We start from the raw sequence: 14459 nt of genomic DNA, 5'->3' as shown, positions 1-14459 counted from the left end.
TGGGGTTTTGTTGTTCTCCCGCCCTGGCGGGGGGTCGGGCTAGATGATCTACTAGGTCCCTTCCGACCCTAAATCTATGAAACTATGAAACTATGAAATGATGGTTCAGTTCCGGTTCAGGGTCAAGTCAAAACACCAGTTCAGACCAGTTCTTAGGATCTGGTTCAATTCCAGTTCGACTCTTAGTTAGAGCAGGGGCAAATGAAACAGACACTCAGGGAAGCTGTAAATTGTCCAGCACTGGAGGTGTTCAAGAAGACGTTGGTTAGCCACCGGTCTGGAATGTGCCAATGCTTCTGCTGAGACTCAGCGCCAGAGGGTCCTGGCTACAGGGTCCTGCCCCACTCAGGGTCAGACTGATGCTGCACTGAGGTAAGGAATGAACTTTCCCCATGTCAGATTCGTACAGATGGAGGAGTTTGGCCTTCCTCTGCAGTGGGGCAGGGTCAGAAGTGAGAGGCACTGGCAGGGCTGGGGGAGTTGTGGCTTGGGAGTGAGGGGCAATGACAGGGGCAGGATACGGGCACATTAGCGCTGCTCAGCACCACAAAGCAGCAGGGGGAACAGCTGCAGCTGGACCTGCATCCCCGTGTGGGGGGAAGCTGCTGCTGGGAGGGAGCAGTCGGGAGGTAGGAAGGGGCTGCAGGTTAGAAATGAGGGGCACCGGCAGGGCTAGGGGGCTGTGGCTTGGAAGTGAGGGGCACTAGCATATCAGGGCTGTTCAGCACCTCAAAGCAGCAGGGTGGACAGTCACAAGTGGATCCGCATCCTGGTGAGTGAAGGGAGCAGGGAGAGCTCTGATTTTCCATGATAACAAAACCAAAATCAAATGCCAAAATATATAGGTATTTAGAAAGTATTTTATTAGAATGACTGAGGCATGGGTAGGCTTCCAAATTGTTTTAAACTTGTAAAAATATCAATAAACATTCTGTTCAAATGATACCTATATATATAGAGAGAGAGAGAGAGAGAGAGAGAGAGAGACAGACAGACAGACAGACAGAGAGGGGTATTTCATTTTCATCGAGGAAAAAACGCATATTTGAGGTTTTTTAATCAGAATTTTGGATTTTTTTTTAACAGAGAAAACCAGGATCCCTGATGATATGCTACAACCTAGAAATTGTGATAGAAGACCTCATGACTTAGTCATTTGAATGCGTGTTCCTACACAGACAAACGGTTGGCCTTTATCTCATATCACTTATTAAAAATCAATCATTCTGGAGAACCAGTATAAATACTTTCAAGATCAATTTGTTTTTCCAAACTCTGATATGGGGCCATTCATTAGAAAAGAAAACCAAACTGAATCCTTGCCTAATTCTAATGAAATATCTATCAGATGTTCAGAATCAAGTCTGCAAAAATACTAGAACTCCTTCTGTTCTCTCAACTCGTTGACCCACACCAGCATAGGAGTTTATAAGAATCTTGCTCTCAGAAGCACCAAAAAGGAAAAATGAATTTAGCAATAAATGTCTACCAGTTTGTGACCATGTACCTCAATAGATTATCTTATCATTTATTGAATTAATATATAACCATGCCTAAGTAATATCTGCATTCTTGAATTCATGCAGGAATATTTATTGACAAGTTCTAAGTTCAGCTACAGAAGGATTTTAGGGGTGTGCGCAGTGGGCCGTATTTGATTCAGATTCGGATTTGGCCCAAGTCGGGGGACAGTGATTCAATTTGCTGATTCGGATCGCTGTCCCGATTCAATTTGGCCGAATCCGAATCTTGATTCTGATTCAGAGAATCAGCTATTTGGACATAGACACAGCTTTATATATTTTTTCTAAGTACCTTGAAGTACCAGGTACAACTCATGAACACTGAGATAGTGGTGCAGACGGAGCATCCCACAGGAGCATGCCCTCCCCCCCATGTATTCGGTGGTGAACCACCCCCTGTGCCTCCCTGGCTAGGCAATCAGCCATGGGGGGAACCCAGGTGCCCCCCCAGACCCAGAAGGCACCAGTCACTGAGCTGGGGGTGGGGCCCCCATGTGCTTTGCAGCAGACCCAGAAATGGACCGGAAGTGCTTCTGGTTCACTTCTAGGTCCACCACCAAGTGCGCTAGGAATCCCCCCATGCTCCCGTGGGACGCTCCATCCGCCCCACCATCTCAGTGTTCATGAGCCACCTGGTATCTTGAAGTATGTAGAAAAAACATATAAAGCTGTGTCTATGTCCAAATCATTGAATCTCTTTGAATCAAATCAGGGGCTTCCAATTTGATTCCAAGAGATAATGGGTCTCCTGATTCAATTTGGATTCGGAGATTCAGCTGCCGAATCGAGCCAAATCTCCTCTGAACTGAATCAGTGACCAAAGCTTCACATAGCCCTAATGGATTTCACAGCTATGTTTCATGAAATACAAGCAATATTGTAGAATATATATCAGTATTTCTCCCATATTTACCAGTCATTTTCTTCAAAGCCTCCAATTTTCTCCTTTAATTTTGCCTCCTATTAGATAGGCAATATAAATAAAATGTTAGATAAGGAATTTGAATGTCCCACACAACTTTCTCATAAACCAACTGGAGAAGTGTGGGCTAGATAAAACTACTCTAAGGCAGACAGATAACTGGCTCAACAGCCACAACCAAAGGGAAACTATTAACAAGTTCATGTTAAAATGACAGGAGGTTTTAAGTAGAGTCCCACAGGAGGTTGTCCTGGGCTCAGTGCTGTTCAATGCATTTAACAGTTTGGATGCTGGTATAGAAAGCTTCTTGAGCAAGTCTGCAGACAACACAAAACTGGGAAGGATTGCGGACACACTGGAGGATGCAAACACAATTCAGAAGGATCTCGATAGATTGGAAAGTTGGGATAGAGTTAGCAGGATGAAGTTCAACACAGAAAAAGGCAAGGTGCTGTGCCCCAGGAGGAATAATCTAAAACGAATATACAAAGTGGGTGATCTTGGCAGACCAGACTCAATATGAGGCTGCAGTCTGATCCAGCTGCACAAAAGGTGAATGTGCTTTTGGGATGCATCAACAGAAGCATTAGGTGCAAGACAAAGGAGGTGATAGTGCCTCTCTACTCAGCACAGCTTATACCTCATCTGGAGAACTACGTGCAGTTCTGGGCTCCACATTTTAAAAAGGACATGGAGAAGTTACAGAGGGTCCAGAGACAGTCAACAAAGATAATAATGAGCTTGGAAAACAAGTCACATGAGAGAAGGCTGAAGAAGCTAGGCATGTTCAGCTTGTGGAAAAGATGATTAAGAGGGGCACAACAGCAATTTTCAAATACTTGATGGGCTGCCTTCAAGAAGGGGAAAAGCACCTTATCTCTTTCACTGTAGAGAGGTGGATGTGGTACAATGGCTCGCAGCTGCCATAAAGTAAGTTTAGACTGGATATCCGGAAAAAACTTCTTCACAGTTAGAACAGTGAGGCAGTAGAACAGACTGCCTAGGGAAGTTATGGATTTCCCATCCCTGGAGGTGTTCAGGAAGAGGTTGGACAGCCACTGGTTGGGGATGAGCTAGGCATACCTATGCCTATGTTCTACTATGGGTATTTGCCATGCTTCTGGGCTTTGCTGGTTGCCCCCACCCACACCTTTCTGCTAAATATATCATGGTATTTTTAAGCCTCCCACAGAGGCATTGAATGTTGGCAATAGTCAAGGCTAGGAATTTTTGGCTGGGGTGGACCAATACTCCTGCTGGGACCAAGATCAGAGATTCCCTAATAGAGGATCTTGTCCCGCCGCTCAGGGTCTGAACAATGGCTGTGTTTGGGGTCAGGAAGGAATTTTACCCCATGGTCAGACTGACAGGGACTGTGTGTGGGGGGGGTTGCCTTCCTCTGTAGTGGGGCAAGTGGACCCTTAACCTGGGATCTGTTGAGAATATATTGACATTTCATAGACACAGGACGCTGGCTGCCACGGTTCCCCTGCTTTACCTGTGGCAGGTTAGGGTGTTAGGTCTGTGTTATGTCAGGATTGATGGCAGTCTCATGTAGAGTTTAGATTATGGATTGTATAAAATGATTTGGATAGGGATGATCCTGCTCCAGGCAGGGATTGGACTAGGTGACTTCTGGAAACTTACAGCCTGCTTCTCTATGATTCTATGATTTGTTTTTCGAAAATGTTAAAGATAATCATGACCAGTAATTCACACTCATAAAAGTTCAGTGTGCAAAAAAAATACTATAAACTAGTGATGAATCTACTAGTCTTTCAATCAAATAGATGATCGTTCTAAAGAGAGAGGCAGAACCACTTCCATTTACTAACAACATTTAAAACCAACTTCCAGAAAAAGAAGAGCAAAGTGAAAATAGCCACATACAAATCCTATCATTGACTGTCCTAATTTACAACAGATAGTGAGGACAACACCCTTGTACTGGCAAATTGTCCAATAGTACAGCATGTAGTGCCTGTCTTAAACATCCTCTTTTCTTAATTTGGCTATTCTGGCATCTTCACAATTAAATTAATTTGAGAAGTTATTAACTGAGCCAACCAAGTGGCTCAGATAATTGCACATAAAATTACTCCTGGTTTTGAAATAAAATGCACTGTAGTGCCAAGTGAAGCGCAGAAGCAACAATTTGACTCAGGATTTACTAAACAGGTTCATTGTTGTATAACAGGGAGGTCCATATCTTTAAGAGACTCCTCTATTTTAGTCTGCTCCCCCCTCCCCCTCTAACTTATGTTTTATTTTCCATGAGGTAGTGTTTTTCCTTGGAGTGGCACAATTCTGTTTTCCACCTTTTATCTTTTCTTCTTTTTTTCATCCCATAAAAGGAGGAAAAGGGCAAACAGCTAGTTCTGTGTAGAAGCCTATGTTGAGGGCAGTAGAGTACTGCTGACCTGAAGAGCTACATCAGTCAAGCCCTGCTGAAGGCACTGGTACAGAAGAGCAGCAACAGGAAAGGGCTAAAGCCTAGAAACCTCAGGAAAAAAATAAAGCAGCTTTGGTGCACAGCCAACTAGTGAACCTGAAATATGTGAATGTGAAATATGCTAAATCTCTTTTCCCCCACTTATTTAGAATACTTTCATGAGGGATACAGTGTTCTCCAATTTTGATTTCTTTTACATGATGAAGAAGAATAAAAGCTTAATTTTTCTGGAGCACCTTTTTGGTTTGGTTTTTATGTTTTGTTTTGTTCTTTGCTCCTTTGTTTTTAACAAGCTGAGCTATTCCCCTTGTCTCTATAATGGAACGACATAGAATTATATTTGAATTTCAAGAGACAAAGTACCAATTTCAACAATGTCTTAATGAAGCTACAAGATTTTGAAGCAGTATTGCAGCTTTGGCAAAGACTACTTAGTACATTTGCCTAAAGCAAGCACCATGATGATATATGAAAGAAGGCAGGAACAACACTTGGGGAGAAGGAAATCATTAGTCTTCCCAACACCTTATGCTGGAGGGAAAAAACGACAGAGGAAGCTCCACAAGAAAAAAAGAAATCAGCCATTAAAAGGCAAAATACCTAAAATTACAAGAGGTTAATTTTGCTGAAATAGCATCTTCTACTTCACTCAGACAGACATAGAAATACGTCTCCTAAGCACATATTAACTATGAATGTTAATATATGATTTTAACTCTAGCTTAAATTTTAAAAAAATGTAATGCTCAGTCACACAGAGCAGTAATGTGAATCCACCACATGGGCACAAATGAATCATTAACCCACAGAATGCAGACAACAACTATAAAGCACTGGTGTCTATAGTTTTTTATATCAGTTTGTTGTCTACAGAAGGATCAGAAGTCCTAGGCTACATTACCAACCTTCCCCCTCATATCAGAAAACATTACTGTATAACACCACCAGTAAGGGGAAAGAAAATCATGTCAGAGGTGGCTACAAATTAATCCTATGTTTTACTCATTTTCTTAGCATACTTCAAAAAAGTAATAATGTGTAAGCTGAAGGGTGGTTAATGCCTTAGTTTTAGGTTAGATTTCCAAACAATAAACTTTCTATATGAAAGAAAATTATTTACATTAAAGAAAAAAATGTATAGCTCTCTGCCATGGAAGACAGATGGGATCATTACTAATCAAATTTGCTATGAACTAGTTAAAACAAAATCAGTGAATTTCTGGACTGTGAAAGCCCTACTCTGTAGTCCCTACAAAATGCAAAACTCCTATTAACTATATATCAGGAATTATCTGTTAGTAAAAATTTAGGATTAGAACCCAAATTCCAACACACTGTATATCTGTCTTGTGACTTACAGGAAGTATTTCAGAATGCTTCAAATTCACCCACACATTCAAATATATATTCAATATATTGGTATCAGATTCAGCCCTACAGCTAATAAATAATGAGAAATTCTAGCCAGCTCCAATAAGCAACTCAGATTGTTTTCATTGTATCGCAGCCAATGACAACAATGACCCTGAATCATCAGGACAGATATGTAGGCAGACAAATGCTTTTTTTTAACTACTGGTTAAAGAGGAATGTTATTTAAATAAGTAGTTTTCATGAAAAGACGGTAAAATCCATCCATAATTTTTTTCTGTTGGCGACTCCTAAAGATCTTACAATGGAACTGTAAACCCAATAAGACAGATTCTGATTTCATTTATACCAATATAAATTTGGAGTAGCTTCAACTAAGTCCACAGGTTTGGTTTGTCTGGATTTACACCAACATAACCAAGATCAGAATCAACCCATAAATGATTAAAATCGATAGAGCGCATCGTTTGCTGATAGCATTGCCTAAGAAAAGGCAATAAGCTTCAGGCATGGTATTACTAGATTACACAATTTCGCTGACAGGTTGAAGGGCTTGAAAAGCAGCTGAGAGGTGTAGAGGATTTCATTTTCACAGGCAAAAGATATTTTCCTTCAATTAAAAGGACATCATCATGTCATTTCTTCAAAATTAAAGTTAAGTTCTGTCTTCAACGATAAATTTTCTTTCTCTGTATTTTCCCCAAACAGATTTTCTTTTTTAACAACAGTTAGAATGTACAACGTAAATGTCAGTTTTTGTTTAGGAATGAAACAAAACAGTACCTTATCACGCAAAAACATCCACAGAATCCAGCATTATTGATACTATCATCACAGCTCTGGTAACAGGGTTAATTGGTTCTGCTGAGGCAACAGACAGAAGACAAAACACTGCTTTAGTGAATCCCAAAAAAGAGAGTGGCCATGATTTTAATAATTTCTCACTGATAAGCCAAATCCCATACTGCTTACTCTCACTTCAGTGAGGAGTTTTACCAAAGTAAACAGTAATGGTACAACAATTCCCCTATATTCAGTTTTTGTTTTGCGCTTAAAGCAGACCTTCAACCACCTTCTTTTTAAAGGAGGCAGTATATCTTCCCAAATTCACAGTATATAATCTGTAGCTAAAGATTACATTTTCTGGAACTGCCAAGTAAATCTATAGCATAATTACTATTAATTAAAAATAAGACTTCTAAAGATTTCTTTCTCAGATCCCTCACTTCCTCAGACTCCTCTTCCCAACAAACAAGTAACTGGCTTTCATTTTTACTTTCTAAAAAGTTAAAGCTCATTACCAACTACCGAAGAATGTTCATTGTAGATACTAAGAAGTGCTTAAGAAAGAGTTATTAACATTTTTTTTTTTTTACTATACTATACTGGTGATCAGGAGAGGTCCCAGATGATTGGAAAAAGGCAAATGTAGTCCCCATCTTTAAGAAAGGGAAGAAGAAGGATCCAGGAAACAACAGACCAGTCAGCCTCACCTCCATCGCTGGAAAAATAATAAAGCAGATCCTCAAGGAATACACTTCTAAGCACCTGAAGGAGCAGAAGGTGATTAGGAATGGTCAGCCTGGATTCACGGAAAGCAAGTCACACCTGACCAACCTGATTGCCTTCTATGATGCGATGACTGGCTCTGTGGATGCAGGGAGATCAGCTGATGTGATATACCTTGACTTTAGCAAGGCTTTTGATAGTCTTCCACAACATTCTCACAAGCAAGCTAAGGACGTATAGGTTGGAGAAATGGACTGTAAGGTGGATAGAAGAGTGGCTGGATCTTTGGGCTCAAAGGGTAGTAGTAATTAGGGCGGTGTGAAACAGCACCATTCCCCTTCAACTTCCATTTCAGCGGAAGAGTGTTTTGAGTTTCATTTAGTTTTGAAAACACTTCCATTTCATTGAAACTGTTTCGCTGTTTCAATTTTTTTCAACATTTCACTAATTGGCTATTCTGCACTCAGCGCCGGGAAGATCATGCTGCTACTGACCCTAGCTGGCAGCATCAGCCTCCTGTCATCTGGTAGGCAGATCGGGGGCCTGCACCCCTAGAAGGATTCTGGCACAGCCCCTGCAGCCCTCCTGAGGATGCGGGCAAGTCCCCAAAGATAATGAGGAGAAGGAATGCACCCATCCTGCCAGACGGGCAGCAAGAACACTCCCAAGCTGAGATAAGCTAAAGACAAAAAAAAAGAACAACCACAAAAACAGAACCCGGGTATGGAAAAACCCCAAAGCACTGAAACAAAGGGTGCCAATCCCTATAAAAGAACACTTTGAAAATGCCAAGTTGGGTGAGTCTCTTTCTCTACTGCGGTTTCACCGGAGCACAGATAAATCTGTTCACCGCGCTCCAGCTGTTATCTTCAAATCATCATCATCTACTCAATGAGCCCAGGTTGGCCACCCTGGGCTGATATTGAGCAACTATTGCTGGTAACTATATCTGGTGTATGTGTGGATGGAATGATTGTTTTGTGTATGTGTGTAATGATGTTTATGATGATTTGTGTGCATTTGTATGAATGGCGTGTCCGAACCTCTATGTCTAATTCATGTAATCAATAAATGTGCCACCTTGCCTTATCCCCCTTTATAAAGTCTTGCTCATGATTTTAGCAGTTGGTAATTTGAATAACAGGTGCAGGCTGTACCCAGAGTCAGTCTATCATCTGGCAGGCATATCAGGGGCCCGCAGCCCTGGGAGTACTCCGGCACAGACCCCACAGCTCTCCCAGGGGTACGGGTGAGCCCCTGATCTGCCTGCCAGATAAGAGGAGGTGGGTGCTGCCTGCTGGGACTGACACCAGGAAGATCAGTGCTGCCACTGGCCCCAAGCAGCAGCACCCACCTCCTGTAATCCCTCGTGCAGATCAGGAGTCTACCCACACCCCCAGGAGGGCTGTGGGGTGCGGGCCCCAATCTGTCTGCCAGATGACAGAAGGCAGGTGCTGCTGCCTGGGGCCAGCGACAGCACCCATCTTCCTGGCGCTGGGTGCAGGCTGTGCCCAGCGGTGGTCTGTCATCTGGCAGGCAGATCGGGCCCCACACCCCTAACAGGACTCCAGCACAGGCCCCGCAGCCCTCCCAGGGGTGCAAGCGAGTCCTCGATCTGCCTGCTGGAAGAGAGGAGGTGGGCACTGCCAGCTGAGACTGGTGCTAAAGTCAGTAAGCCTACCTTCAAAGATTGAAACATTTCAAAACACTTTGAGTTCCCTCGTTTTGTTTCAAAGCTGTTTTGAAGGCCTTTGTTTCATTTTGATTTTGCTGTTTCAAGATTGAAACACATCAAAACAGCTTTGAAATGAAACATCGGGCGAAATTCTGCACAGTCCTACATAGCATGGTGGAAAACTCAATTAGCCTGCGAGAGAACTAGCTGCCTGTGTCACATGGATGTGCAAATTAACCTACACAAAATACCACACTTATGCAGCTGCACTGCTTCCAGTTCAGGAGGCAGCCCACCTGGAACAGCACATCTGACAGAGCAAATGCAAGGCATGGTAAGTTTATCATGTAGACAAGGCTTTTATCTTCCAACCTGCTCATATCCAACACAACCAAACAATGTATGACAACTGAGTAAACTATGAAACAGCTGAGTTTTGTTTCATCATCACACTCTAATTAATGTATTACAATGTTTTTTAACTAGAACATCCTTAACAGTTTTCGTACTATGTAAACTATATATGCTTACCTTGAAGTAAAACTAGAGAAATAGAAATTCCATGTCCAACCACTGGAACAAAATAAATGGATTTTGGTAGGGTACGTGGCAGAAGGCCACCTCTGTTTCTCCCCATAAACTCTGCTCTGTGACAGTTTGGTTAGGATGGGCCCAGCAGAGGATACACACCTTACCCTATCTCTTTAGGTAACCTGAGCTGGATACATTTCTGAGGGAGGGGGGAAACCTGCTCCCTCTGCCTACGTGACTGGCATCACATACCTGGATGAGGGGCTTGCTCTCTGGGGAGCTAAGAACTGCCAGTCTGCCCAACAACTAGTGATGTATTTCAAATTGGTTGGCTGACAGCCAACAGGTGCTGGCCTCCGTTGGACCAGGCAAATGACAAGGGCTATATAAGTTAAGGACTGCCCAGGAGGAGGGGGCAGCAACCATGAGGAAGGCTCAGAGATAGAGAAAAGCTGAACCATCTGAAACTTGCTCTCTGTCTCTCAAAACTCATGATCAAGGAACTGCCTGCCTCCAGAGGGAATCTCCACCTAATTTGGAAGTAAGATACCTGAGATCTAACTAGATATATAGCTTGCAGTACCTCAGATGCATGATCAAAGGCTACCCAGCCATGCCAGTTTGCTCTATGGGATTTCTCTGCTATTGCTCTACCCTGCACCCTATTCCAACCCTATCCCTTGTAACCAATAAAGTTCTCCTTTGTACCTAGCACAGGAGATTTATTGGGTGTGGGTCTAGATTACTCCTTGGGGTCCCCTTGGTTCGGCTAAGGGAGACCACTACTTGTGCTTCCAACCGAGGGAAGCATCCCAAGTTCTTGAAGTGAATCAAGTACCCTTGAGGGCTACTAGGCCTGTGTTTCCCAGGGTGCAATCTCTCAATCAACTTATGTAAAAAGAGGTCAATAACACCTGTCTGCTCTATAAGTAGGGCAGGGGCATCAAAGATATGGCCCAGGGAGCCCTATGACCTGGCCTGGCCTACAGTTCTGCCTGTGAGTCTCAGACAGGCCCAGCACACAGCATGTGGTTAATGCTGGAGCCAGTATGCATGTTGGATTGGCCCCATGTATTTTGTGTAGCACATGCACCAGCTCCAGCCTTGTGTGCTGTATGTGGTACCCATACCAAACCAGCCCTGTGTTCTGGATCGAGTGCGTGGGTCTAGTCTATGGACCCAATCTAGCCAAATGAGTTTGATGCTCATGAGACAGGATATGTACTTTATGTAGGGTACATAGCCTTGTTCAATAATATGAGCTTTTCAAAGTATAAACATTATGAGTAAAACAGGAGATGTTTCAATTAAAGTACCCAGTGCTACTTCCTTAACTTGAAGTGTAGCTTAATAAGGATCTCTGTCTTTGCCATGAACTGAGCCCATATTAGTTTAGATCTTATCCCCTCTGACTACTCTTTTCTTCAATTTCTTATACTATATTCAAAAGATTTTAATACTTGGAATTGGTTCTATGTTATTCTATATAAGAGTATTCAAATTCTGACCAATCATAGTCTTTGTTTTATGGAAATAATTTAGATCTGGGCCACCAACTTGCAATAGATAAAAATGAATGATTTCAAACAAAAAACACCTGAAATCCATTTTTATTAATGTTTCTTAAACAAATGAAATTTGATTTCAAATGTGTTTTTAAAATTAACAAATGTAAACTGTATTCTGTATCTTTATAGCTGAATTGTAAAACCTGAAAAAACAGGAGTGGTGATGACTAACTTCAAATGAACTGCAAGAGCCAAATGTCATACCAGCAAGCAAAGAGCAGCAAAGAATTCCAACTGTGTTAGCTATATCAGAGAAGCTACTTTATTAGCACTGACTCATATAATGAAGAGCTAATAAACATTCAAAACAAGAAGGTTGCTTACAAGATGTTTATTAGGAGTTACTTACAGCACATAGTTCAACAAATTCAGATGACTATATAAACATATCAATCTATAATGTAGATCCTCCATTCATATTTGGAGAGAGATTCAACCAAAGTAGTCATTTCGTTATTTCAAATATGAGACTGTGACAAGCGGCAACTCTTGGGGCCAGGATTCATGTCAGCCCGCTCACCTGTCTCTACGGGGCAATCCGCCCGATCCCACCTGCCATGACTTTGTTGTTTCCATATACAGATGGTACGTGCGGGAGACTGCCCATTACTGCCCCGATGTCAGGGGGCACTATCTGCAGCTCCAACCTCCCCTACACTGCAGCCCATGCCTCACAGATGGCATCCAGATTAAGATTACTCCCAGTCTGAGACTGGAGCAAATTGGGTCCAAAGTTGGGCTCCACACACACACACACACACACACATTCAAGCCACCTCCCCTCTCACAGAAGGCCTCTTCCACTCCATCCCTTCCATACCAGAACTTCTGGCATGCTGCTGATTACCGGGCCACACTCCACTGCTCTGCTCCTCCTTAAGGGGCCCATCTTGGGGCATCAGGCTTCATTACTCTCATACTGGCCTTGCCACACAGAACCTTCAGTTCCCGTGAGTTCCCCTACTCTACATGGTCCGGCCTTATGCAAAACCCTGGGCTAATTCTGCCCCAAGCCTCTCACCAGGCACAACTTCTCACAGGGCTGGCGCTTGTGCTGTCCAAGTTTACTCTCATTCGACCCTACTCAGCATGCCCTTTGGGCTGCCCTTCAGCCGTCTCCAACTTCAGCCCTACTTAGCCCCCTCACACGTACCCCTTCAGGCCTACTCATGCTTCAACCCTACTCTGTGCGGGGCCTCCCAATATTTTTCACACTACCCGCTCTGGGGTCTCCAGGACCTCATATCCTTGCCGGGCTCAGGAACCTACACATGGGCATAGCTGGCCCCCACTACTCCCACACGCAACCCCCTCTGGGTTGTCCGGGCTGTGCATCCCTGCTGGGCTCAGGTGCCTATATGTAGACACATCTGGCCTCCTCTACTTCCCCAGCTGTGTCCAAAGCCCACCCAAAGATGGGGGCTGGGGTTAAGGTGCCCTTCCTCACCTTTCACCGGGGAGGTAACTGGCCTGGCATTTCCTGGGAACTTCCATGCCACCAGGAGCCCCACCAGGCCACCCTTCCCAGGCAGGGTGCAGTTTTAGGTCAAGCTCAGGACCACGAGCTTCCAAACTATCCCCATAAGCTCCTGCCCTTACCTCCAAGGTTGTTCCTGCTGCAGCTCAGCTAGGCAATGTTTCTGCCCTCCCTGGACACAGCAAACTGCAGCCTTTATATGCCTTGTTCAAAATGGCTGCCCTCATCAGGCACCTGGTAGCTGCCTGTCTCTGCCTTTAAAGTGGCAGGCACCCAAACATGCCCTGCCACAGAAACCTTCATTAAAAGAGTTGCTGCAGCCTAACCATGAAGCAACCCATGGTATACTGATTTGGGGGGTGTCACGGGATGGGGTCCCCAGGGATGGCCGTGATACCCCTAGGACTCCTTGATTGTGCCAATCCTGCCCAATGGGCACCCTCTTTCTCCCCTGTCACTTCTTGTTTGTAATTATGATGAATAGGGAGACTGCCCTCGAGATTGTTTGGACACAGTCCTGATGGACCCCACTGAACCCTGTCGGTTCTTGGATGCCTTTTGGGTCCTGCACAAAATGGTTGCCTCATGGGGCACCTTCAGCCTTATGGGCTAGATGCGTGGCTCCAAAACCACCCCTTTACCATGCCCCAAACCTCGCAGATGGCATTCACACATTGTCCCTCCCAGGCCTTAGTTAGCTTGGCCTCCGGTCATCACTGGGCTCTCCACAGCCCTGTCTCTGCGCCCCCTGGCACTGGGCTCTGCTCACCCTCTTTGTCTCCGTGCCCTGGCGCTGGGCTCTCCGCAGCTGTCTCTGCGCCCCTGGTGCTGAGGTCTGTTCACCCCCTTTATCTCCACGCCCCTGGCACTGGGGTCCCCAGACTATAGCGAGCCCCCCCAGTGAGGCGTCCTCCTTCCTCAATAGCCTCACAGCCCGATCCACCAGTTTATAAACAGCAACTAAAATGAGCCTGTGGGCTATAACATAACACAAGCAGTTCAGGGTGTGCTCTGTCCCTTTAAACAAGTCAAACTTCCTCCCCAGCACCAAGTGGCTTGCAGGCCAGGGTACCTGGTGAGCTCCTGGAGCCCCATTAGCTCTAAGCGCAGCATATCAGGCAGCCGCAGTATCTCTGGGTGATTCCTCTAAGGCGGCTCCTTCCCATTTGGCTGCTGACAGAGAACTGACCCTCTAGTCCCAGCCTTGGGGTTTATATGTGTCCAGTGCCCTGCCTCTTCCGGTCAGCTGACTGGCTGCAGGTGCAGGCTGATTTCCTCCTTAGCTGGCTGCCACAGTAACCTGCACCTCTGGGGTTCCTGCCTGACTGCTAGGGCCCTCTCTCTAGGCAGTTTCTACCCTTAAAGGAGCAGGCAACTTAGTGCCCTGCAACACAGGGAAAGGGGCAATGCATGCTGATCTCTGTCTATGGC

At 44.5% G+C, this 14459-nt stretch overlaps 1 protein-coding gene across 5 annotated transcripts in view; it reads right to left on the bottom strand.

The window, feature by feature from the left end:
- STK33 (serine/threonine kinase 33) overlaps positions 1-14459 on the bottom strand; it is a 111637-nt gene that overhangs the window by 54950 nt on the left and 42228 nt on the right. For 3 of the 5 annotated variants that reach the window (XM_019519613.1, XM_019519618.1, XM_019519616.1), the window contains exon 2: positions 7052-7132. The exons of the other annotated variants lie outside the window; for them this stretch is intronic. Coding sequence is in view for 1 of the 3 variants with exons in the window: in XM_019519618.1 (XP_019375163.1) it covers positions 7052-7069 (18 nt within the window). In the remaining 2 variants the exon portion in view is untranslated. The remainder of the gene's footprint in view (positions 1-7051; positions 7133-14459) is intronic. 5 annotated transcript variants of the gene reach the window in all.

The sequence above is a fragment of the Gavialis gangeticus genome, unplaced genomic scaffold, assembly GCF_001723915.1.
Source record: "Gavialis gangeticus isolate Ggan-Ray unplaced genomic scaffold, GavGan_comp1, whole genome shotgun sequence".
Classification (NCBI taxonomy): Eukaryota; Metazoa; Chordata; order Crocodylia; family Gavialidae; genus Gavialis; species Gavialis gangeticus.
The sequence above is the reverse complement of the archived record's forward strand: the minus strand, read 5'-3'. Positions and strand labels throughout refer to the sequence as shown.